Raw genomic sequence first — 27488 nt, forward strand, 5'->3', positions numbered from 1 at the left:
GTGGGGGAAGGGTGCGGAGAGAAGCGAGCGACTCTGCTTCCCTCGCAGTTCGGTGGGGAGAGAAAGGAAGGCCGGAGAGTGGGCAGACATCGACCAGAATGGCGGGCATGCTTCCCAGGCGAATCACCAAGGTACGGCGGCCGGGAAACCGGGCCTCCCATTAAACTAAATACCTGTTGTAGACGGTCCGGGGTTTTTCTCTCGGCCCCTGGCGAAACCACTTCCGCTTTCAGCGAGTGAGGCGATAGGGAAGCCTCATGGCGTCGACATGGCGCCGGGCGGCCTGGTGTTCCGCGGGGCCGGCTCAGTAGGCACACCGAGATGACTGAGGGGAAGCGGGGGCGTAGTGTTGACCGCAGCAGCTCGGCGAGTAGAGGGGTTCCGGGGATAGATCGATGGGTGTGACGATGCGCTGGGGGGGGGGCATGGTTCAGGAGTGAAGAGTGTGAGGCTAGGTAGGCCGGGAGGGGATTTCAGGAGTGTGAGGGTGGGCTGGAGAGACAGGTCGAGGGCGGGAGTGAAAGTGGACCGGGGGGGGGCAGGAGGGCGGGCCGTTCGGGGGTGTGAGGGTGGGTAAAGGGGGAGGGGGCAATGAGAGTGGACCCGGGGAGGGACAGGTCGGGGGGAGGAGTGAGGATGGGCTGGGGGGGGAATGAGTGGACGGGGGGGACAGTGTGAGGGTATGCGGGGTGGGGTAAGAAGAGTGTCAGGGTGGGCCGGGGGGGTGGGTCAAGGTGGGGTAATGAGAGTGGACCCGGGGAGGGACAGGTCGGGGGGAGGGGTGAGGGTGGGCTGGGGGGGACAGTGTGAGGGTAGGCCGGTGGGGGGGGGAAGAAGAGTGTGAGGGTGGGTCAAGGGGAGGGGGCAATGAGAGTGGACCCGGGGAGGGACAGGTCGGGGGGAGGGGGGAGGATGGGCTGGGGAGGGACAGTGTGAGGGTAGGCCGGTGGGAGGGGGGGGAAGAAGAGTGTCAGGGTGGGCCCGGGGAGGGGCAGGTCGGGGGGAGGGGGGAGGATGGGCTGGGGAGGGAATGAGTGGACGGTGGGGACAGTGTGAGGATAGGCGGGGTGGGGTAAGAAGAGTGTCAGGGTGGGCCGGGGGGGTGGGTCAAGGGGGGGGCAATGAGAGTGGACTCGGGGGGAGGAGTGAGGATGGGCTGGGGGGGATGAGTGGACGGGGGGGACAGTGTGAGGGTAGGCCGGTGGGGGGGGGGAAGAAGAGTGTCAGGGTGGGCCGGGGGGGGTAATGAGAGTGGACCCGGGGAGGGACAGGTCGGGGGGAGGGGGGAGGATGGGCTGGGGAGGGACAGTGTGAGGGTAGGCCGGTGGGAGGGGGGGGGAAGAAGAGTGTCAGGGTGGGCCCGGGGAGGGACAGGTCGGGAGGAGGGGGGAGGATGGGCTGGGGAGGGACAGTGTGAGGGTAGGCCGGTGGGAGGGGGGGGAAGAAGAGTGTCAGGGTGGGCCCGGGGAGGGACAGGTCGGGAGGAGGGGGGAGGATGGGCTGGGGAGGGACAGTGTGAGGGTAGGCCGGTGGGGGGGGGGAAGAAGAGTGTCAGGGTGGGCCCGGGGAGGGACAGGTCGGGGGGAGGGGGGAGGATGGGCTGGGGAGGGACAGTGTGAGGGTAGGCCGGTGGGAGGGGGGGGAAGAAGAGTGTCAGGGTGGGCCCGGGGAGGGACAGGTCGGGGGGAGGGGGGAGGATGGGCTGGGGAGGGACAGTGTGAGGGTAGGCCGGTGGGAGGGGGGGAAGAAGAGTGTCAGGGTGGGCCCGGGGAGGGACAGGTCGGGAGGAGGGGGGAGGATGGGCTGGGGAGGGACAGTGTGAGGGTAGGCCGGTGGGGGGGGGGGAAGAAGAGTGTCAGGGTGGGCCCGGGGAGGGACAGGTCGGGAGGAGGGGGGAGGATGGGCTGGGGAGGGACAGTGTGAGGGTAGGCCGGTGGGGGGGGGGAAGAAGAGTGTCAGGGTGGGCCCGGGGAGGGACAGGTCGGGGGGAGGGGGGAGGATGGGCTGGGGAGGGACAGTGTGAGGGTAGGCCGGTGGGAGGAGGAGGGGGGAAGAAGAGTGTCAGGGTGGGCCCGGGGAGGGACAGGTCGGGGGGAGGGGGGAGGATGGGCTGGGGAGGGACAGTGTGAGGGTAGGCCGGTGGGAGGGGGGGGGAAGAAGAGTGTCAGGGTGGGCCCGGGGAGGGACAGGTCGGGGGGAGGGGTGAGGATGGGCTGGGGGGGCGGAGAGTGAGGGTGGGCCGGGGCCGGGGCCGGGGCGCAGGCCAGCAGTGTGGGGACACGGCGAGGCCGAAGCTTCCCGGTGAAAAGTTGAGCGCAGTGTCCCGGGGACAGACGGGTGGGGCGGGGGGGAGACGTTGCCATAGAGACGGGGCGGACGTGCTGCCGGTCGTCAGGCCCGAGCCGCTGACGTCACCGGCCGGGTGGGGAGGGTGGAGGCCGCAGCCTGGAGCTGGGAGTAGGTGCGGCGTCCGCCTGCCTGCCTGCGCGGGGCTGCTCGTTGGCTTGTCGGGCGTGAATGGCTCCTGCCACATGAAGTGACCACTGTGGCTGCGACTGAAGCTTCTGGAAATGTTCTGCCCGCCCGCCCTCTGGAGAAGGCAGTTCATTGGCTTCCTGCTTTGTCGGATGGGGTGTTAGTGGGTTAATGTCACTGTGATGTTTTAAATCCCGTTTCACATGACCGTTCTGCTGAAAGCAATTGACGAAGATGGATGATCTTGGCGTACAAGGAGGGACTATTCTATTGAAGTTCAAATAACTGCATTTGAGCAGTTAATTTTTGTATTCATAATTTGAGTTTCTAAACATTCAAATGCACCTGAAGTGAAATTGATGTAGTGTGACTTGCAGAATTGACAGTTCAGATATTTGGGGAAAATCCAAGCTGACAGGCTAAGTTAACATGACAGTTCAGTGTACATATCTTTGAAGGTACCATCCCTTGTATTGGTTATTGCATGTTGGAAAGGCCCATCTGCAGTCAGCATAGAAGTGTCATGCACAATTGATTCACTTTGTTTCCCCGGAATCAAATGTATGCCTACCTGGAAGTGTATGTACAGCTTGGAGGGATGGGAATGTACAACATTTAATTCTTTGTTTACACATAGGAGCAGAATTAAGCCATTTGGCCCATCAAGTCTGCTCCACCATTCCATCATGGCTGATCTATTATCCCTATCAACCGTGTTCTTCTGCCTTCTCCCTGTAACCTTTGGCGCCCTTGCTAATCAAGAACCCATCAACCTCTGCGGTAAAGATACTCAATGACTTGGCCTCCATAGTGGTCCGTGGCAAAGAATTCAATAGAGACGTGACCCTCTGGCTAAAGAAATTCCTCCTCATCTCTGTTTTTAGGCGATGTCCTTAGATGAAAGAAGAAATATATTTATCCAGAGGGGAGTGAATCTGTGGAGTTCATTATACATGACAAGTCTAGGGTTTTGACTGTCTTGCATCTCCTACCTAATAGCAGCATGGAGAAGATTGCATGGTCTGGATGGTGATGGTACACCTTCCAGGATATGCCTTCTCATTACTACCTTCAGGGAGGAGGTGCGGGAGTCTAGAGACGCACACTCCACACTTTCAGAACAGCTTCTTCCCCTCTTTCGCCAGATTTCTTGCACTATATTGCTGCCACAAATCAACAAATTTTATAACGGATTTCAGTGATAATGAACCTGATTCCTATTCTGAATGCTGTCTTCCTGTGACATTGCTTCCTGTAAATGTCCTTGTGGGAAGAGCTGTACCCATGATGGAACAGGCTGATTGGTTGCTTGGGCATTTGAGTTTTATTGAGACTTGGGGGTAGGCATACATGGAGAAAATAACTTCTCTAAATTGCCCTCATTGGAGAACAGCTCAACCCAATCATTCACCACCTGAGTTGCACATGTTTTGAATTATTTCCATGGAAAAAGTAAATTTTGGAATAATTACTGCTGGGTGGGGTAGGTTTCGGTTTATATGGAAATATTAGCTTCTGACAGCCAACCAGAATAAATCCTCTTTATTCCCAGTCTTTGTCTCCTGCCAGTCACCCAATCTTCTTTAGGCCATTTGGCTTGTCTAGTCTGTGCTAACCCACTTTACTGCTTTGTCCCATCTACCTGCACCCAGACCATAACTTCCATGCCCCTCTTACCTATTTGCAAATAGTTAATGTCACAGGAAGCAAGGAATTAAGTATTGACCACTGGAGCTCCACTGGTAATGGTCTTCTAGTCACAAGGAAGCATATTAGTTATTAATTACCTTTTATTTTCGGTCACTGAACAGATTTCAAATCCAATTTGTCACTCTCTCCCATTGCAATCCTCCTCACCGTTCCATCAGAATGCTTGTTAAAGTCCATGTAGATTGCACAATTGTACTGCCTTCATCAATTGCTGTAACCTGCTTAAGAAATGTAGGTTGAGCTTGTCAAAAGTGACCTTCTCACAACAAATCTATGTTGATTGTCCCTGATTCATCTGTGACTTTCCAGAAGAAGGTTAATATATAAATAGTGGACAGACCTGTCTCTCCATGCCTGCTCTGCCATTCATTTAACCTCACTCCGTGCCCTTTCCAGCATATTCTTCATACCCATCGATTCCCTTGATATCCAGCAATCTTTGGATCTGTTTTGGGAATGAAGCTACTAACTGAGGTTCCACAGTCTTCCAGGGTATAAAATTCTAAAGACTTGCTGCCCTTTTAATTTGAGGGATTTCAAATTTTGATCCTAAATGGCCTCTCCCTTATTCTGAGTTTTGTACTTCTCGGCCAGTGGAAATACCCTTACTGCATCCAGTCTGTAAAGCCCTGGAGGAATTGTTGAAAGAGCTCTAAAACTATGGCAAACATGCTCTGAAACCAAACTGCTGAATATTCACCGCAGTCCTTTGGCAAGAACAAATTTCTTTCCAGTATTCCAGGTGTGATTTTGCTAAGGTTCTTTACAATGCAGTATACAAATCCTCTCATAATAAAGGGTAATATGTATTCGCCTTCCAAATTGCTTTTGCATGGTCTTTCATTAACCTGTATACAAGCACATCTGGGCCCCTTTGAATGTAAGCTTTGCAAGTCTCTGAAAGTTCGTGCACTGCAGTGCGTAACTTTGCACTTTATATTCCATTTTCATGTTCTTACATATTCAGTTTGTCCATGCGCCTTTGAAGCCCTAACATCCTCTAATAAATCTCCCCTCAGTCTAATCATTTGAGATTGTGCATAGCTGGGGCCTTATTAGTCACAGCTGTCAACCAAGAAGGATCTCTTCTCTGACCCCCCCACCCCCCCATCGAGGATTGGAGAAAAATAAATGAGTAGATTTAAAAGGTGGAGAGGGGAGAGATAACACAAGGTGATGGGTGAAACTGGGAGGGGGAGGATGAAGTAGAGAGCTGGAAAGTTGATTGGTGAGAGAGATACAGGACTGGAGAAGGGGGAGTTTGATAGGAGGGGACAGAAGACCATGGAAGAATGAAGGGGGGGGGTGGAGTTTATTCCATTGCTTACCGCTGCTGGATCTCAGTGTTTGTAGCATTTTCTGCTTTTTATTCTAGATTTATGTCATGTAGTGAGCCAGCTTCCATTAGTTTGCATAGGCAGGGGTGGACTGCATGTCACTGCATGAATGCTTAAGGTTCGGAGACTCCCGGACAGCTTTTCTTCCGTTCATTTAGGGTTTGAGATGGCCTTTTGAGGAGCTGAGATCAAACTTGGGGTTAAAGAATAAATTTATACTGTGTTAATTGCTTTTGTTAGCTGTAGTTAATTGAAATGTCAAATAAGAATTAAATCAGTGCAAAATAAAGCAACGATTTAATTAATTGCTAATAATTAATAATTTTAATAATTATCTCAATTTAACATCAAGACAAATGAACCTATTTAAGGAATGTGGATCTCAAGTAGTTCAGCTATTCAGTACACACAAAATGAGCTTGAATTCAGGCTCTTAAGCACGCCTTGGTTTTTTTTTTGGTTAGACTTAACTCTGCCTTTGTGCCTGATTCCTGTACTAACGAAAAAGTCATCAGTCTTAAATACTGAGTCATAAGCATGTTTTGTGTAAAGAGGTTCGTCACCCGCACAGGAAATTCTTTTTTGTCTCAGCCTTGGATATGCTTTGCTTTAGTCTGAGACTCTGATCCCTAGTTCTTGATTTTAAGCATCGCATCAAGTACTGTGCAAAGCCCTCTAAGAATCTTGTATATTTTGGTAAGATTATGGACCATTTAAAAAAAAAGTACAGTACAGGAACCAAAGAGGCTCAACCGAAGTTTTATATAGCTCTATCTTCCTTAATCATCTTTTAAACTATCAGAAATATGTACAGTTCACCTCATTGTTCTACAGAAAACAGCCCCTTTATCTCTGGGGTCAAGGTGATGAACCTTTTCTGCTTTGAAGGCAATAGAATAGACCATACAGAGTAGGTGTTTCGTTGTGACTGTAATAACTGTAAATTAATAGTAATGACCCCCCGCCCCCCTCAGATCTTCTCAATCATTTGCACACAATAATTTGGATAGCAAAACATTTGTGAAGTACACGCTCAACTTTTGGTCTGCTAATGAAAACAGCATTTGAAAATCAAGACCTCAGACAGTTATTGGAGAGGCCCAAGTACTAATACTGTTTGGTTTAAGTACAGCTGCAGGTGAAGCCGTTATTTAATAGTTATCAGTGATTCCCGCAACCATCTTTGAAGAAAGATCCCAGTGTAAATCAGTGTCACTCTCACTGGTTTGCTTAGCAGCTGTCTGATTAGACTTTTTTTAGGCCAGTGCAATGTCTCCATAACAGAAAACCAGGAATGTGAATTGGTCTAAAATTTCCTGTCAGAAAGGGCACATCAGTATCTGGAGAACTGTATGCTGTAGATATCTGAAGAGAAAATTTTGTGCTTTGACATTCATGACTTGATTAAACATACGAGTTGTGACAAAGGCTTTTGCAGGTACTGAGATTGAAAATGTGATATGGTAGAAAGCTGCAGTTTGTTGTATGACATTCAATGGATTATGTAATTATACAATGAAGCCCTCCGATGGTCAGGTCGACCATGGATGTTGTGTCCTAGCTGTCTTATGTTCAGTCGGTACACAAACCAGAGCAGTACAATACTTGGAGCAAGCTGTTGCTCATGCAGCAGGGTCCCCCAACCTCTTCTGTTTCCCACCTCCACCCCCAGCAGCTGATGAATTCCAAGGAAAAGCTTAGCACCAGCCGCATTGCAGGAGTTGCCAGTGGGCATTGAACTCAATGTAGTACTGCCAAGGTATATTTCCTCGGGGTTTACTCCTGAAGCCTTCCCCATAGCTGCAGGTCATTGGAGGTTTAAGGTCAGAGTTTTCCTTCTAGATGATCTGCCAGCCACAGCTAATAAGCCTCATGTACCTGGAGTGACCGGTTTTAAAGTGCCAGTAACCTGCCTTTGCCCAATCTGCCAGGGCTTAGTAGCTAAATCACACGTGAAGGCCAGGGACTGGATTGGTTGTTAGAAGCTATTTGAGACACATGCCATTGAGAGCATTTAATAGGTAGTGGGAGCTCCACCCCCACTGACCCACACCAAGTTATGGCAACCTTAAGGAAACCCAATATGCAATAAAGCCTGGTAAATGGAATCGAACCTGGAGAAGTGTCTAGGAGACATTTTTATTGGGAGGAGAATAGACCAGAACAGAGAATCAGTTTGAATGTGCCTGAAGTAAAAGTGGGCACGTGTGTGAAAAGTAAGAACATTCCAGATTCTGTGATGTCAGCTGAGCTGGAGGATTTTATTTTTGATTAGAGTTTAAATTGGGATGTGACTGTTTGAAACTTCTGAGAAGAAATGGTTGTGGCAGCCAGGCCAGTGTGATGAGGAAGGTGAACAGAGGATGGTAGAAAGGGGCATGGGCATTGATCAATAAAAGTAATAGAAAATTCTACCTAAATTCATCTGAACTACCTAAATTCGTTCTCTTAAAATGCCTCAACCCATTGCAAACTGAAGTAGCATTAGCCTAAATGGCTCCCTTGGCTTGCTGACCCAGGTTTCAGTTGTAAATGCTCTATGTCGTAAATATCTCAAGCGATACACTTCAAAATTAATGTTTACGTGACATACTGTAAGTGAGAAAATTGTGTGAATCTGAAAGTGGAGAGAAAATCTTAAAAGTTAATTTAAAAATATCTTTGAAGATGATCAAAGGCAATGATAAAAAATAATTCTACTAAAAGACAGATGAACAAAATGATTGTGGATAAATAAAAGGACATTCAACTAGTATTTGACAAAGGACAAATTGAATATTTTTAAAGAAAAATTACAAAATTAAATCACTGAATATAGAAAGTAAATGTTTTGACCTGCAGATAACAAGACAAGCTAGAAAAATTCAGTGAGAAATAGAATTACTTGTGAGTGTAATTTTTAAAACTTGGTTGTGGTATTGTGCTGATACATAAGCAACCATTGGAGATGATAGAAACACTAGTTTTTAGATTGTTACATAGAACTCATCGCAGAATCAGACCTTTTGGCCAATCGTGATGACAATGTGAACTAGTTTTTTTAAAAAAAAGCTTGCCTCTGAAACCTTCCTCCTCTCACCTTAAAACTCTGCTCTCTTGTATTTGATATTTCTGTCCTGGGTAGGGCTCAGATTATCACAATTTTGTACACTTCTGTCCGGTTTCCCCTCGGTCTCCAATTCCAAATTTGTCCATTCTCTCCTTGTAGATAATGAATGCACTTAAATCTAGTCAACATCCTGGTAAACCTTCGGTACCCTCTTCAGAGCCCCCACATCCTTCCTGTAGTGCAGTGATTAGCCGCTAAACAGCTACAATTTTTCTGTTTAATTAAATAATGAATAGGAATTGTAAACATCTGATTAATGGGGAAAAATACTAAAACTTTTTTTAAAAAGTGGAGAATTAGAATCCAGATGGAAAATATTTAAAAGTGAGGATGGCTCCTAAATAGCTTTGAGCCCTGACTAACTAAAATTGTTGGCAGGTATAAATCAACATGCCATTTATTTGAGGTTTTTAAAGTCTATAGCAAAGTAAGCTTGAAAGTGGGGGTATTTTGAATTGCTGGGTAGATTACTGTATGGTTATCAGATCACTTTTTTTAAAAGAATGAAAGAGAGCAAAGGATAGTCGCTTAGACTAGGTTGTGCTTCCCTGCAAGGATTGGTCCTGGGTTTTTACTCATGAAACTGAGCCTGGAGAAGTGAAGGTAAAGCAAGGAAATGTACACACAAATAGAGTGCAGAGAAGGATAGAAGAATTGCTGGAATTTCTAAATGGTGACATGGTGATAATAACAAATGCTTGGAAAGATGTGCCATATTACGAGACAGTTAAACATTACTTGCCAAATTGGCAGGTTCTAGTGCTGCAAATTATTCCCATGGACACGGCACATTATTGCTGCAGCCTTGTAAAGTTGGTTGGATTACAGGGTGTGCTGCAAAAACGAGCGAGTCCAGGATTGGGTCAGCAAATGGCAAATCTCTAAGAGGGAGTGAGAGGGAAGCCAGATACTTTAGGAGCAGGTCAGATGATCAGGCCCTGTACTGGAAGATCCAAGTTTGATTGAGGATCCTGTGGTAATTAATGTTATACATGCCTGTTATGTTTTAAAATTAAGTTATCTAATTATCACCCGAAGAGTCCCTATCATTAGAAACTTCCATTTCAGAGGAAGAAATAATAACTGCAATTTCATCTTTGAATTCTGGTAAAGCACCCGGTCCGGATGGGTTTACAGTGGAATTTTTAAAAAATTTTTTCCTCCATTCTTTCCTCTAAGTTGTCTAGAATATTCAAGGAAGCAATCAGCTTAGGTAAATTACCACAATCGTTTTATGAAGCCTTTATTTCCTTAATTCTTAAAAAGAATAAAGATCCTACTGATTGTACATCATACAGACCGATATCTCTTTTGAATGTAGACTCTAAAATTTTTTCAAAAATTCTAGCAACTAGATTGGAGAAGGTGTTACACCTCAAATTATTTCCATGGATCAAACCGGATTCATTAAGAATTGCTATTCATCCTTTAATATTAGGAGGTTAATGAATATTGTTTATACCCCTTCATTTACCACCCCGGAATGTATTATCTCTTTAGATGCTGAGAAAGCTTTTGACAGAGTCGAATGGCCTTATTTATTTAATGTTCTTGAGAAATTTAATTTTAATTTGACATTTATATCTTGGATTAAATTGTTATATTACTCCCCGGTAGCCTCGGTTTGTACAAATAATTATAGATCTCCCTTTTTTCGTCTTTTTCGTGGCACTAGGCAAGGTTGCCCTCTTAGTCCTTTGCTATTTAATATTGCTCTTGAACCTTTAGCAATTGCTATTCGTAACTCGCCAAATATTGTTGGTATTACCCGTGGGAACGAAATACATAAGTTATCATTATATGCAGATGATTTGTTGTTATACATCTCTAACCCGGAGAAGTCAATTCCTGCTATCTTAGATCTGTTAGCTCAATTTAGTAACTTCTCTGGTTACAAATTGAATCTTAATAAGAGTGAATTATTCCCTTTAAATAAGCATGTACCTATTTATCGATTTTTACCATTTAAACTGGTTAATGATTCATTTATATATTTAGGGATAACAATTACGAAAAAATATAAAGATTTATTTAAAGCTAATTTTTTACCTTTAATTGATCAGATTAAACTGTTATTTACCAAATGGTCGCCAATCTCTTTGTCTTTGATTGGTCGGATTAATGCTATTAAGATGATCATTTTGCCTAAATTTTTGTATATATTCCAATCAGTCCCAATTTTCATCCCAAAATCTTTTTTTGATAATGTAGACTCAAAAATTTCCTCATGTATTTGGCAGAATAAAAATCCTAGGTTAGGTAAAAGGTATTTACAGAAGTCTAAAAAGGAGGGAGGGCTTGCCCTCCCGAATTTTAGATTCTATTATTGGGCAATTAATATTCGATATTTAAAATTTTGGTTACGAGATCTGGATGTACCTCATTGGGTAAATCTTGAATCTAATTCATTACAAGGGCTTTCCTTGGGTTCGGTTTTAGGAACTTCACTTCCTTTTACTTCTTTTAAATTATATAAACAAATGAATAACCCAATAGTTAAGCATACTTTACGTATATGGTTTCAATTTCGAAGATTTTTTGGGTTTAATCAATTTATCCTAGCAAGCCCTATCTTGTCAAACTTTCTTTTTCAACCTTCCACGATGGATCAAGCCTACTCTGATTGGAAAATTAAAGGTATAATATCTTTTCGCGATTTATTTATGGATAATTGTTTTATGTCTTTTGATCAACTTTCTAATAAATATAACTTACCCAGATCTCATTTTTTCAGATATTTACATTTAGGAATATTTAGATTAGGAATTTTTTAATTACTGTTACCCCTAACTTCCCACATCCATATCCAACGGATATTTTGGAAAAAATTTTAGATTTAAATCTCTCTCAGAAAAGTGTAGTAGCAATTATATATAATATAATTATGAATCTATGTCCTGATGCTTCTAATAAAATTAAAGCTGACTGGGAAAGAGAACTTGAGATTAATATACCGACTGAAAAATGGGAAAAAATTCTTCAGTTGGTGAATTCATCCTCTGTATGTGCTAAGCATAGGTTGATACAGTTTACAGTAGTGCACAGGCCTCATATGTCCAAAGATAAACTATCTCGTTATTACTCTTATATTAATCCAATATGTGATAGATGTCATTCCGAGATAGCTTCTCTAACCCACATGTTTTGGTCATGTCCCCTGTTGGAGAAATATTGGAAAGATATTTTTGATATTATTTCAACGGTCCTAAATATAGACTTACAACCTCATCCAATTACTGCTATCTTTGGACTACCAATGATAGATTTAAATAATTTAACCTCTTCATCACGAAGAATGATTGCATTTCTTACTTTAATGGCCAGAAGGTCTATTTTATTGAATTGGAAAGAGATTAATCCTCCTAAGGTATTTCATTGGTTTTCACAAACTATGGTGTGTTTGAATTTGGAGAAAATTAGAAGTGCAGTTTATGACCCTTCCATCAAGTTTGAAAAAACTTGGAGGCCATTCATTCAGCATTTTCACTTAATGTAATATCTTTATTTCCAAACCTATTCTATTTCTCTGTATTGTTGTTGGAGGGGAATGGAGTCGTTGGCACTGAGGTTTTCTTCTTTTTCATTTTTAAGTTCTTAGATTTGCCCAAGTATTTTAGTTTAGTTGATTAATTTTGTCTTTCTTTTGGGTTGGGGTTTTCTTTTTGGTTTTGGTTTTTTTTTCTTTTTCATGCTTTTTTTTTAGTTTTTTTTGATCTGTTTTATCCGTTGTTAGTTTTACATGATTGGGAGCTTTGTCAAATTTCAATATTGGACTTTATAATTACTGTTTGTAAGTGTAACAATTTATCTCCTATTATTTGTATCATTGCTATGTTTTGTTTATATATTCTAAAATCAATAAAGAGATTGAAAAAAAGTTATCTGCAGCAAGAACACATGTATTGAGAGTCCTGAACTCGTATCCCTTATTATCTTAGTTGTTTTGAAACCTAACTTATCCGCCCTCTCATAATTCTCCATTTACCCATCATCCCTCTGGCTCTACCTGCCCACCACCTCTCTCGCAAATCTGGTTCCACCTTTCGCTTATGAGCTTCCGTCTCACTTCTCTCTACGTACTGGATGCCTTCTCTCTACTCTCTTGGCTCTGCTGCCACAGATACTGCTTCACATGCTGAGTTCTTCGAGCAGGTTATTAATTTGTCCCAGTTTTCCAGTATCTGCAGCTGTTTGTACCTCCATTTGAAGTAATCATCTTTGGCTTTGACGGGACTCCTGTAGAAAAAGGAGACTCGATAGGGTTGGGTACATCAATTTTTTTTTCTGTAAAAAAATAATACAAATCTGTAGGGCCAAAGGAACAGCAAATCTTACACAGAAATCAGATGAGGCAAGTGGCTGCTTATTCATTTTATCTAGAGATGTGACAGGCCTTTCCGGTCTGAGTCCAATATACAACCACATAACCAATTAATCTACTAACCTGTACAATTTTGGAAAGTGGAAGGAAACCGGAGCACCCAGAGGGGAGACACAAAGTTGGAGAATGTACAAACTCCTTACAGACAGCAGTGGAGTTGAACTCGGGTTGCTGTTGCTGTAATAGCATTCCCCTCGCCATTATGGTACCGCGCTGTTCAACAAAATATATATTCCTTTTTACTTGCCTTTACCTATTACTGTAATGTCTTTGAAATGGGTGGAAGCACACAGTATAAGCACCAGCTCGTGCTAGTTGCTAATGAAAATAGCTCAATTTTCATGCTAATAACCCAGTTTTCTACTGTACATAATTTTATCCCTGGTAATAGTTTAGTTTTTTTTGGTCTCATTCTAGGCTGAACAATAATTTTTGCATTTGTTTTCAAGCCTTTTTTTTAGTAGATTTCTTGTCATTTGCTCTAAACACTCTGAAAAGCCTTGCTTGTGTGGGTTTGGAACAGGAGTGAGGGTCTCCAGTCCAACTGTTCTATATTTGAGCTGGAAAGGACTCTTTGTGGCTAACTGAACTGATCTGATGGAAGTGCCAGGCAACACAACAGATGGGTTATGATGTTTGTCATTCTCTAGTCATAGCAATGATGCTTTGGTGGATGTCATGGGAACTTTACGTACTGGATTATAAAATATGTTTGTCCTTCCGTGATGTCTTCATTACTATAAAAGTAGAAAGCATTAAATTATGATTTGCTTAGTTCCCATGACTGAATTTCTAGGATGAGATGTAACTTTTTTTTTACATTTTATTGATTGCATGTAAATTGCTTGACATAATCACTCAATTTTACATTTAAACTTCTTTTCCTCTACTTGCAGTATACTTAATCATAGTTATTTCATGCAACCTGTCACTTTGAATTTTCACTAAATGGTACTCCAAAAAAAAGTTAACACTCTTTTGGACCTGTCCTTTGTTGCCCTGTACTTTGAAGCACCGTTATCCTTTGTAATATGTCTCTATTTTTGGGGATTTAAAGTTCAGAATTCCTTTCTACCTACCCTCTGCTTGGAAAAATCTCTTCTGCTTACTTACGTAACGACTGTTTTGATTCTTTGACTTCTGTTAAGCAAAGAGAGATTGAAAGGACTCTTTATCTGAGCTTCTAAATTGTATACAGTGGTTACATTTCTCCTGTTATGTGGTAACTAGAGCCACATGGGATTTCAGATATTGCATAAGTGGTGTTTTATGGAGTTTTGCCCTAATTCCCTCCTGATGTTCTGTGTCTTGGCCAATAGAGGAAGTTCTGCACTTGGTGTCCCTGTTGTAGACTTTATTGGGCATAACTGATTTTGTAAAATATCAAATGGCAAGTATCAGATCCAGCAGAGATCCTGGTTCCGCTGAGCTGCAGGCTTGGTACCTTTATCCTTTTTGCCTTGAGTCTCCCATCGCATATCTCATATCACTACTGTTCAAGTTCAGGTTTGCTGCCATGTAATTGTATGTATATACAACCAAATGAAACAACGTTCCTCTGGACCATGTTGGTCTCACAATACATATACTACACAGCATATCAAACAAAATATTACCATGAATAAATTCATAATGTACAATTCAAAATGCATGTAGTATACAGCACGGATAAATAGCTCACTGTCCTAGTGACAAGACCTCGGTGGTGGTAGGGTATTCATTACTCTCACAGCCTGAGGGAAGAAGCTGTTACCCAGCCTGGCAATCCTGTATCTCGTTCCAGATGGTAGTGGGTCAAAGGGATCATGAGGTGGGTGGTAGGGATCCCCAACAGTGTCCACAGTGCTCCCGGTAAACGCCACAGATGGGGGAAGGGAGAACCCAGTGGTCCTCTCAGCAGATTTTACTATCCTCTGAGGTTCTTGCAGTCCAATGCCTTGCTGCCTGCAGCTGTGTCTTTTTCACTAGTGAGGTGGTGCGTAGGTCAGGTTAGATCACCCTGTTACGTGCACACCAAGAAACTTTGTGCTGTTCACTGGTTCCACAGCGGAGCCATTGATGTGCAGTGGAGTGTGGGTAATGTCACTTTCCCTAATTCTAAACCATACAACTGTCAATTTGACTCTGGTTCTTTGCCTTTATTACTTCCAGGCGATCATTTCAGTATATTCCAAAGCCACTTCCTATTCTCTCTATGTGTACCTGGGGTCTTTAACTCAGAGTGCTCAAGTTTTGGCTCAAAGGAATAGTTACATCTGTCGTGGCTGTCTTGTATATGTGTACTGTTTGAGAATGCCAAGTTCTAGCTACATTTCTATATGCTCAGTGTATTTGAGACTGAATTAAAATCCACATCTATCTCGACTTCCAAACTACCTGATTTCTCTGTAGTTCAATTTTATTCTGTTTCTTCAAACAACATCCACTAAATTGCTACTAAATTATTTTTTTTAAACTATAGTTGCCTGTTGTTTTTTTGGGGGGGAAAATATAATGAACAATTTCCCTGCACTTGGTGTTGACCTTGATCTTCATTTCTATTAATCCTATAGTACCAATTTGCACACTTAAATCGTCAATCCTTGTTGACCTAGTTGCTTGGAGAGACCATGACAAGTCCTGGGCATTTTTAAAAAAGTTTAAGAGAATGCTTGACAGCTAGATAAGCCATATCCTGACCCGTCCAACTGTCTATTTTAAATCAGACGAACTTCCCAAATCTAAGTGTTCAAGCTTATTAATTACTTTAACATTTTAAATACTTCTACAGATATCTAAATGAGTAGAGATGCTGTTTTAATGCCAGTGTAACCTGGCGCAGATTGTTTATGTAGATATAAATCTTAAGTGCTGGAGACTAGTTGAAGATTCAGTTTTGGTATTCTGTATTTGATTTGCTGAACTAAAAACCTGTTTTATTTAGTATATAGCAAAGTTTCATTAAATTTAATTGAAATAGAATGCACATATTTGGGAAATACTGTCTGTTTTGCTTTGGCTCAGGCAAATTAATTTTTGCTTTGAAGAGATGAGGTTAACCTAAAATGGCTTCCTGATTAGGCGGTTACAGTCAGTGCAGATAGGAAGTAACACCTCCTGACTGAGAACACCAGTGCACCTCGGCCCCTTGTTTCCCTCTCTCTACACACATGACTGGCAAGGCACTGCTTAAACTCTATCTATAAATTTTGCCAGTGATACAATACATTGGCAGAATTTCAGTGGTATGGAGGTGGTGTACCGGAGTGAGATAGATCAGCTGTTTGAGTGGTGTTGCAACAATGACCTTGCACTCTACATCTGTACGGCCAAGGAATTGATTATGCTCATCAGGACGGGAAAGTCAAGGGACACACCTCATCAAGGAATCGAGCGGTGAAAAGGGTGAGCCGTTTCAAGTTCCTGGGTGTCGACCGCTGTGAAAATCTATCCTGGGCCCAACATATTGATGCAATTACAAAGAAGGCATGACAGCAGCTGTATTTCATTAGGTGTTTGAGGACCATATAAGACATAGGAGCAGAAGTAGGCCATTCAGCCCATCGAGTCTGCTCCATCATTCAATCATGGGTTAATCCAATTCTTCCAGGCATCCCCACTACCCTGCCATCACCCCATACCCTTTGATTCCCTGGCTAATCAAGAACCTATCTATCGCTGCCTTAAATACACCCAAAGACTTGGCCTCCACTGCCACTCTTGGCAACGAATTCCACAGATTTACCACCCTCTGACTAAAGTAGTTTCTCCACATCTCAATTCTAAAAGGACATCCTTCAATCCTGAAGTCGTGCCCTCTTGACCTAGAATCCCCTACCATGAGAAATAACTTTGCCATATCTAATCTGTTTAGGCCTTTTAACATTTGGAGTGTTTCTATGAGATCCCCCCTGTCCCCGCATTCTCCTGAACTCCAAGGAATACAGCCCAAGAGCTGCCAGACGTACCTTGTACAGTAACCCTTTCATTCCTGGAATCATTCTTGTGAATCTTCTCTGAACCCTCTCCAATGTCAGTATATCCTTTCTAAAATAAGGAGCCCAAAACTGCATACGATACTCCGAGTGTGGTCTCACGAGTGCCTTATAGAGCCTCAACATCATATCCCTGCTCTTATATTCTATACTTCTAGAATTGAATGTTAACAATGCATTCGCCTTCTTCACAACCAACTCAACCTGGAGGTTAACCTTTAGGGTATCTTGCATGAGGACTCCCAAGTCCCTTTGCGTCTCTGCATTTTGAATTCTCTCCCCATCTAAATCATCTGCCTTTTTTTTTCCACCAAAGTGCATGACTGTACACTTTCCAGCATTGTATTTCATTTGCCACTTTGCCTACTCCCCTAAACTATCTTAAGTCTCTCTGGGCTCTCTGTTTCCTCAACACTACCCTCTCCTCCACCTATCTTAGTATCATCAGCAAATTTAGCCACAAATATAGCAAATTTTTCTCCAGATGTGTTCTGGAGAGCATTTGAATTGGTTGCATCACTGTTTGGTATGGAGGGGCCCCTGCACAGGATCGGAAGAACCTGGCATCCATCATTAAGGACCCCAATCGCAGAGGGTATGCCCGTTATTGCTATCATCCAGGAGATGGTACAGGAACGTGATAACAAACACTCAGCATTTTAGCTTCTTCCTCTCTGCCATCAGATTTCTGAATGAACATTAGCCCATGTACTCTACCTCACTATTTCCCCCCACTCCTTTTGTACTAATTTTAATTTTTTGTATACGTATATATTTCTTACTGTAATTTAGTGTTTTGTGTATTGCACAGTACTGCTGTCACAAAACAACACATTTTAATGACATGTGGCAGTGATATTAAATCTGACTCTATCATTTAAACCAAGCACAATACAAGCTTTCTTCACAAAACATGACATTTCATATGCTAAAAGTGCCCCTATTTCATACTGTATCTGTTGGGTGAAAATTACATTTGCTCTTGAAGGCATCATCTCTATTGATGTATTGGCTGAAGTTCAGAGCTGATAATGTAAAATGTTCTGCTTTGACCTTAGATTGCTATGTTGGTTTGAGACATGTATAAATTTGTGTATATATTGAAACTCAAACAGTTCTATAAGTATAATGTTCATAAATTCATTTTTCTTACTGTTTCCACAGTTTTAATTAACACAATGTTGTGGTTGGTTATCTTGCTGTCCAACCACCATGATGTTCAGCTTGGAATTTCTTTTCTAGCCAAACTTCACTTGATGCATTACTTGTCACCAGTGTTTTGCATTTTGTTTGGGGGGGTGAGAGAGGTGGATTGATTTCCATGGAATTTTAATAAATCAAATCTGTCGCCGGATGTTAGTGTGACTAATTGGAAAAAGAAATGCAGTGCTGTTTAAATATTCTGTAAATGCGAGGGCTGCCCAAGCCTAAAGTACCAGCTTCTGTACCCCCTGTATTGATGTTTCTGCCTTTCGTACTTTGTAAAACACTGTTTAAGAAGTATTTGTGAAATTCAATAAATTATGATCTGTTACTGAAACCCAGCATCTTATGAAGGTGGGTATTAACATAAGTGTACTTGTTTTCGCTTTGAGTCCACAGTGAGCTGCATAAGTAATGAAGCCCTTTTGGACTGTGCTATGGAATTTTACTTTCACTGATGTAGGCAGAGTTTTATTTAGACTTTAACTTAAGAAAAACAAAATCATTTTCAAGTACAAATAGGAAGCAAAGCTAATATAAAAGTCTGGTTAGCTATCATTTGGGACACTAGTTAGTCCATGACATGGCACTGCACTGTACCTGGAGTGGGTGTGTTGCACATTCACCGGCAGCTGAAGCGATAGATCGTATAAACTGGCTAGCAATATGTACAAGGAAAAATAATGATGTAAAAGTATTCTTGTTTCACTGTTCCTCCAAAATGTGCTAATGCCAGAAATCCCCTAATTAGAAAATAATTTCTGTAAGTGGGGTTTTCTGAATATGACATCCCTATGGATGTTTTTAATATATGACCTACCAACACTTCTCTTGACTCTACTATTGAGTGTAGCTATTTGTTCTGACTACCAAATGATCTAAAACATCATTTTTGTGAATACTTATTTTGCATTAAACCTACTGACTGCAGATTGTAGTTTACTCTCAAAAAAGGAAGAACATTCTTTAGGGGTGTTAGTGTGTGGCATCAGAGTTCAACACCACCTCTGCCTGTAAGGGCTCTGTACGTCCTCTGCGTGAATGTGCGGTTTTCCTCCGTGTGTTCCCGTTTCTCCCACAGTCTAAAGATGTTCTCGCTAGTAGTTTAAATGGTTATTGTAAATGGTCCTGTGATTAGGCTAGAGTGAAATAGGTGGGTTGCTGGGCTGTGAGGGTCTGTTCTGTGCTTTATTTTACATACTTTTTTAGAACAGTTGTAATGGCCTAAAATACCGACAGTTTTAAAATCTAGCTAATGTTGTTATAGAGAAGCTAGAACATGGAGCCATGCAGGTTCTTTTGCCCACGATGTTGTGCCAAACTTTAAATCTACTTGGAGATCAATCTACCACTTTCCTCCCTCATAGGCCTCCGTTTTTCTTTCATCCATGTGCCTATCTAAGTGTCCCTAAAATCTCGCTAGTGTATCTGCCTCTACCACCACCCTTGGCAGTGCCTTCCACCCACTTATCACTCTGGTAAATTTAAAAAGAACTCTTGACATACCCCCTGCACACACACTTACTTTCCTTCAATCACCTTAAACGTATGCCTTCTCGTATTAGTTATTCCTGCCCTGCCATTGACTCTATAATATGCCTCATGATTCTATACACCTCTATCAAGTCACCTCTCTTCTTCCTTCACGTTAAAGAGAAAAGCCCTAGCTCACTCAACATTTCCCCATAAGACAATCCAGGCAGCATCCTGATAAATCTGTTCTGCATCCAGTCTAAAGCTTCCAAACCCTACAGTGAGGTGACAAGAACTGAACCCTCATCTCCAACTGTGGTCTAACCAGAGTTTTATCGAGTTGCACCATCGCCTCGCGGCTCTTGAACTCAACCCCTGACTAATAAAGGCCAACACACCATAGGCTTTCTTAACCACCTATGTGGCCACTTGGAGGGATCAGTGGGCGTGGAGCCCAAGGTCCCGCTGTTCCTCCACACTACTAAGAATCCTACCATTACCTTTGTATTCTGCCTTCAAGTTCGACCTTCCAAAATGTATCACTTCACACTTTTCCAGATTGTGCTCCATCTGTCTTTTCTCAGCCCAGCCCTGCAACCTATCAATGTCCCATGTTACCTTTGTGTCATCTGCAAGTTTACTAACCCGCTGTTCCACTTCCTCATCCAAGTAATTCATAAAAATCAAAGACAGCAGGAAGCTATTTGGCCTATCATACCCATTCATGTTCTCTAACAGAGCACTTCAGGAAGTCTACCTTGCAACCTTATTCCTACCGTGTATCTACCCAGGTCACAGTAGAACCTGCCTCCACCTTATCTGCAGGAACGTGGAAGACTGCACAATCATAAAAACAGTGAAGGAAACATTCAGAGGAACTATTCTCCAAATAATGGCATTGGATTCTTCTGAGGCAGTTGAACTGGTATTTGTATCTCATAAGTAATACCCTTTGCTGTAGAAATCACTTGAACTTGCACAGAGGCATCAGTCTGGGTGACATTCTGAAAGTAGTTCTGGTAATGCTCTTTATATTGGCTGAGTTGGAAAAGGTTCACATGTAGGGCTTCCTATTAGTAACTAATTCCATGAATAAATTTGCTGTTGCATGTAATAAACAGATTGTGTTGTTCAGATTTGACCTTGATTTTGGAATTTCTCATGGATTGGGCATGTAGTACACTTGGGGAATTGTGTGATTTGGTGTTTACTAATAGTTGTCTTTTTCATCATTTTCAGGAAACTCAGCGTTTACATGCAGAGCCAGTGCCTGGTATAAAGGCAGAAGCAGATGAATTCAATGCACGTTACTTTCATGTTGTTATAGCTGGTCCGCAGGACTCCCCGTTTGAGGGTGGAACTTTTAAACTTGAACTATTTCTTCCAGAAGAATATCCAATGGCAGCGCCAAAAGTTCGTTTCATGACTAAAATATATCACCCAAATGTAGACAAACTGGGCAGAATTTGTTTAGATATTCTGAAAGGTAATAATTGCCTTCAATTTTTTGGTTTCATTTCATGTTCCATCAGAAGAACAACTTTTGTGCAGTTTTTAACAAAAGCACTAACCCCGTGTCTTGTAATGTTTTGATTCCATAGATAAATGGTCTCCAGCTTTGCAGATTCGTACAGTACTGCTTTCGATCCAGGCATTGTTAAGTGCACCAAATCCAGATGATCCATTAGCAAATGATGTAGCTGAACAGTGGAAAAGCAATGAAGCCCAAGCCATAGAGACAGGTAATTTTGTTATTTGATATTTTACTGGGTGGGGGAAAAATACCAGAAATTGGAAAGCTAGTTAGAGAACTTGATCTGTGTTCCATCAGCCTTGAATGCATGTAGCATTTGCAGTCCTATAAGTGAACTGATAGCACAGACAGCAACACAGGAGTATAATCTAGAATCAAGGAAGGTATCAGGGCAGAGTTAAGTGATTTAGGGGCAATGGATGGTAATGTCGAATCAGTTAAAATCATGTATAGTGGGGAAGATGAGATGGCTGCAAGTAGTCTATAGGCACCCAAAATATGACTGATGTATAGAGTCGCAGACTCGAGCACTATGGAAACAAGCGCTTTGGCCCAGGTGATCCAGGCTGACCAAGGTTCCCATTCAAGCTAGTATCATTTGCCTGTGTTTAGCCAATTATTCCCCCAAGTCTTCGCTAGCCATGTACCTGACCAAGTGTATTTTTTAATGTTGTTAACCATTTCCTCCAGCAGCTGATTACCCCATGGATGGAAAAATTCCTCCTCAGCTTCCCATTAAATCTTTTCCCTTAAACCTTTGCACTGTCTGCTCCCTCTCTCGGGTGCCCCCCCCCCAGAGTTGGGGTATCAGGAACCAGTGTATTGACCTTATCTATGTCTCTGTTTTATACATCACCCCTCATTCTCCTGTGCTTCATGCCCAGCCTCTTCCCTGACTGCCTCTTGAGCCCCCAAAGTATACGGTAACAAAGAAAGCTAAATAGATGACTTGTGCATAAGCTATTTATTGGAGTAATACCTAATCCAGCTTCTAACATTTTTCTGTGGTAAAGAATATCAAAGCTGGGAGAGGATACAAAGCAGGTAATGGGTTATTAATAATCAGTTATAGTGTGTTTGTCATTAGAGCAAAACAATACATTAATTTGAAATTGAGAGGACTTAAGAAATATAAGTCAAATACCAACTGAAAAGTTGAACCTTGATCAATCCATCAGTCCCCTAGGAATACTCAACTATCAGAGTGGATTGTTTAGTCCAAAAGCCTGCCAAGCAACCGCTGGTTCCTAAGCTAGGAGTATCACCACTGCAGAGACACCAAAGAGCACTTGCGTTGTATGAAAAGACTTCTGTAATAGTAGACATGAGATGCTAGAAATCCAGAGTAACACACACAATTCTACTGGGGCACGTGTCAGGCAGCATCCGTGGAAAGGATAAACGATCAATGTTTTGGGAAGGAGGAGGGGAATCAGAGGAAGCTCATGGGCAGTTGAGGAGAAGTGGGGTAAGAGTCGAGCCAGAATGGGGAAATGGAAGGGGGGGCAGAAATCGATATTTATGCTGTGAAGTTGGAGGCAGTAATAGTGTAATTGTGTTTGTAATAGAATAGTTTTTAGAAAATGGTGTATACACAAAAGAAAATGTACAGAAACCAATAGGTATCTTATTCATGATGGGAAAAAGTAGTCAGGCTAAAAACAAAATTTGAATAGTAGGGTCATAAAAAAGGAAATATCTAGAGAATGTTTGAACTCCAACTGTCATGGAAGTTTTAATCTATTTGTTGTTTGGACAAACCAAACTGGCAAGAGTACTGTAGAAGAATAATTTGTGTAGTGCATTGGGGATGACTACTTACGAAGCTAATCTCCTGGATAGGTACATGGAGCTTAGAAAAACAGAGGGCTATACGTAACCCTAGGTAGTTTTAAGGCAAGGACATGTTTGGCACAGCTTTGTGGGCCGAAGGGCCTGTATTGTGCTGTAGGTTTTCTGTGTTTCTAAACGGGAATATACTATTTCAGATTTGGTCGTGAGAAATGAGGAAGGATTAGAAATCTTGTGATGAACATTCCCCAAGCAAGTATTGACAACAGTGCAGGAGAGTTCCAGGTGAAATTTGAAAGTGCAGGCTCAGGGCCAAAACCTCTATCTTCAACTTGAAATGGGGCAGTTTTAATGGTAGTCTTATTGATCTGCACCCAGACCATAGCCCTCCACACCCCTCTCATCAATGGACCTATCCAGATTTCTCTTAAATGTTGAAATTGACCCTGTAGCACCACGTGCGCTGGCAACGCGTTCCACACTCTCTCCATCCTCAGAGTGAAGAAGTTCCCCCTTGTGTTGTAGTCTCACCCAACCTCAGTGGAAAGCCCCTGTTTGCACTTGGCCTTTCTGTGCACCCTGTAATTTTGTGTACAATTGTACACAATATTTATGGACCAGCTGTTTGAACAACGCTCAGCTGGAATTTATTCCAACTGAAAGAGGATTCTATAAGAAGGCGGCAGTGTGTGGATAACAAAGGAGGTCAAGGATTTTGCTAAATTTGAAAGTAGGGCAAACCATGTACGAAGGCTGGTGGTAGGGCAGGCGACTAATATTTTTAATGCATTTAGATTTCCAAACGGCACTTGGCAGGGTGCTACAGGAGGCCAGTGCATAAATTGAGTCCAAGGTATTCAAGGAGGTATGTTAGATTGGATTGAAAACTGTCTGTACGATGGAATTGGAATAAATTTCCTTCAGGCTGGAAGGATGTAATTTTTTTTTTCAAAAGTAGTCAGAATGCCTTGTTTGTGGTGAGGACGTGGTGATTCTGCACTGGGATATGGTTGGGCTGATTGGGCATAAGCCTGGCAATGGGGAAACGTGAGGTCATACACCTGGCTGAAAGGAATCAAAAGGCAGGTTATTATCTAAGTCAGGGGTTCCCATCCTGGGATCCGTAGAGCACTCAGTTAATGGCAGGGGTCCATGACACAAAAAGGTTGGGAACCCCTGGTCTAAATGGAGATAGACTGCAAGTGAGAGAAATTCAGAGGGATATAGGTATTTCTAACGATGAATCAAAAGATTAACAGGCATGTCAGCAAATTGGTTTTTTGGCCTTTGTTGTGAACGTGTTGGAATTTAAGAACTGGGTTTCAGTAGTACAGGTTGTTGTTGAGGCCTATGCATAGTTTCAATCTCCTTACCTGCAAAGAATGTAGTAACATTGAAAGCAGTCCAAAGCTAACCAAGCTAATTCCTGAGATGAGTTGGTTGTCCTGCTGAGAGAGGCTAGGTGGTTTGGGTCAATGTAGAATTCAAATGTATAAGATCCTAAGGTGACTTAACAAGGTAGATGCTGAGATGTTTTCAAAAGTAGGGGAGTCGTAGGTAGCTGCTCATTTAAAACAGAGCTGCAGAGAAATGTTTTCTCTCTGAGGGTAGTCAGTCTCTGGAATTCTCTGCCTCCTGAAGGACATTAGATGGACATATGTGGAGACAGATTAGAATTTGATGAATTGTGGTTATGGGGAAGTGAGCAGAAGAGTTGAGACCATGGATCACGGGCAGGTGTGAGGGACCTGGTGGCCTACTCGTCTCCCATTTTCTTGTTTTTGTGAAGGATGATAACACCTGAAGAAATTAATTTGCTTCTGCTGAAATGGTCATTGGACAATTAACCATGGAGATGGAGTTAGTTCCAGAAAAGACCATTACAAATTGACACACAGCCAAGTTAGTGAGAAATGTCTTGGTATGAAGGGTTTCAAACCCTTCCCGTACTCTGACTCCACATTGTTTGAGTAAATACTGAAATCTGATTTTTTTTTTGTCGGGAGGAAGTTTGGACGTTTGAGGAGAAGCAGTTGCAGTGAGGTTTTGTTCTTGCACTATTTATCCCAGGCCTGGGCTACAGAGAATTTTGGTATTGCCACCGAAGTTCAGTGAAAAACTTGCATACTGTCCATACAGACAAAATAATTAGAATAGTGCATTGAGGTGGCACACAGGAAAACACTTGAAGAATAATGTTATAGTTGAGACGGCACTGCAGGCAGACAGTAAGGTGAAAGGTCACAATGAGGTAAATTGAGGTTGAGTCCATCTTAAAGATCTAGGGAGACATTCGGTTGTCTTATGTCAGTGAAATAGAATCTGTCCTTGAGCCTGGCAGACTTCTGTATCTTTTGCCCAAGGGGATGGGTGAGAAGAGGGTTTCCAGAATGGGTGGGATCTTTGCTTTACTGAGGCTGAGAGAAGTATAGACAGTCTGTGGAGAGAAGACAAGTGTCCGTGATGTGCTGACCTGTTTCTACAGCTCTCTGCAGTTTCTTGTGGTCATGGGTTGAGCAGTTGCCATGCCAAGCTGTGATGCATCCAGATAGGATGCTTTCTAAGGTGCATTGATTTTAAAACTGATGAGGGTCAAAGCGACTTGCCAATTTTTTTTGATTCCCGAGGAAGTGGACGCGTTGTGGCACTTGGCGATGGCATCTGCATGGTTTGACCAGGATGGGTTATTGGTGATATAAGCACCATTGGTGTAGGTAGGGCTGTGTGTATGCTGCTCCCTGAAGTCGATGATCAGCTCTTTTGCTGACACTGAGGGTATTGGTTGTCATGACACCATGTCACTAGGCTCTCTTATCTCCTTCCTGTACTCTGACTCCACATTGTTTGAATAAAACTTACTACACTGGTGTTATCTGCAGAGTCTGGTCTCTCAGTCTGGGTGTACCGGGGAATAGGGAAGAGGGCGCAACTTGTGGAACACCAGTGTTTAGAATAATTGGCAGAGGTGTTGCTGTCCTGACGCTCCAGTGAAGCATCTTTTGTTTTGGTTAGATTTAATAATATTTACTGAAACTGTTTGAAAAAGCAATGCTCATGTTTCAGAAAATGAGTTACAATTCAGTTGAAGTGTGCAATCATTTGTTCTTTGTAGATTTGAATACCCCATTCCCTGTAACTTTCAATACAAGATGCTGCTGGTGCTTTTTTTTAAAGATTTTGCTGTCGATGGGGTCAGTCCACACGTGTAGCAGTGAGCTCTGAGGTGGATATTTCAAAGGCATACCGACTGCTGAACTCAAATGTGAGGAAGAGTGTGCCTTTGAATATTATTTTGATGACTGTGCTTTGAAGGATTCCATTCCCCATCCTCCAGGCTGCGATCTAATTTTGTTATTATGTCTAACTATACAGAGATATTGAAATGTGTAAAAAATATTTCAACCGTGAGAATTTTTGCTTAGAAATAACATTTTTCTTTATTATCTTGTAGCCAGAACATGGACTAGGCTATATGCCAGTGGGAACAGCAATTCAAGATGAAACTGAATGCCACTCAGTTCTTCTAACTCTGCCAAGATCTTTCATTGCATTCAAAGAACAGTCTTAGACAACTGCAGAATAAACCCAGACAAATAAACGCCTCGGTGTTTAAATGCGTATTAGAGACTATTTGTCATGTTCAGATTCACCATTATGGCATGAGCAGAGTCTATAGCACTTTGCTTTTTCTATTTCTCCCCAGTTAATTTGAAAACAGTGGTGCACCTTGACAACAAGTTTTTTTTTTCTTCGCACTGTGAATGAAAATAGGCTTAGTTAGCTGCTCTATTATAAGTTTTTATCTTTTGTGATGCTGAAAGCATTTTAAAAAGCAGCTAACTTCTACACAGTAGATCACGCCCTTTGCCAATACTTTTTTTTAGGTGCAGTAGATTAAGCATCGTAGCTGATTTAGTTCATCCAGTCAATAGAAAGAAAAATGCATCATTGTGACCCAAATGTAGATCCTGAAAAGGCTTGTGACTTTGTATAGCTTGTCTGGGTAGGGAATAGGGGAGGGATGTGGGTGGTGTGGGTGTGGGGAAGAAAAGATTTCTGTAAAACTTTGTTTCAGTAAACTTTTTTTTGTTCCATTTGACTGCTGTTCTGTGTTAATCTTTCTGCTGAGAAAATACAATTTTAAGAAATTAAAATTTTAGCATTTCTCTTCATTAATGGAAATAACTTCCTTGAAATATAAATGTTGTGTTTTCATTACAAATCAGAGTATCACGTTCAGGTCATGCATGCAAACACAGTGAATAGACCACTTATGGTGTGCTCCAAGACAGCTATTTTATAACTTCGCAGCTGTGCCAGTAATGTGCTTCAAGCTGATTGGCCTTTATTAATGGGAGATCCATTGACTTCTTCCTATGAATTTGACCATTTCTTCATTTGGACCTGTGATCAGTCAGAGCATGTAAATGTTGTCTATTTTGTCTTCATGCATATTTTAAAAAAAAACACGATGTAAGAAATAAAAATTGGGTTTCAGAAA

General features: G+C 42.3%; 1 protein-coding gene across 1 annotated transcript; it reads left to right on the plus strand.

Moving 5' to 3' along the window:
• On the plus strand, window positions 1-27488 carry LOC134359300 (ubiquitin-conjugating enzyme E2 N). Its single transcript, XM_063072295.1, has 4 exons — window positions 1-131; window positions 20902-21148; window positions 21264-21404; window positions 26439-27488. The coding sequence occupies exons 1-4, from the start codon at window positions 99-101 to the stop codon at window positions 26486-26488; spliced, it is 471 nt and encodes a 156-aa protein (XP_062928365.1). The 5' UTR covers window positions 1-98; the 3' UTR covers window positions 26489-27488.

This window comes from Mobula hypostoma, chromosome 20, assembly GCF_963921235.1.
Source record: "Mobula hypostoma chromosome 20, sMobHyp1.1, whole genome shotgun sequence".
In the NCBI taxonomy this organism is placed as follows: domain Eukaryota; kingdom Metazoa; phylum Chordata; class Chondrichthyes; order Myliobatiformes; family Myliobatidae; genus Mobula; species Mobula hypostoma.

Bases quoted from the DNA above. Each gene is read 5' to 3' on its own strand.
- LOC134359300 (XM_063072295.1), top strand. From the start codon at position 99: ATGGCGGGCATGCTTCCCAGGCGAATCACCAAG. The intron at 132-20,901 runs GTACGGCGGCCG...CATCATTTTCAG, and splicing joins TTCCCAGGCGAATCACCAAG to GAAACTCAGCGTTTACATGC. The intron at 21,405-26,438 runs GTAATTTTGTTA...ATTATCTTGTAG, and splicing joins AGCCCAAGCCATAGAGACAG to CCAGAACATGGACTAGGCTA.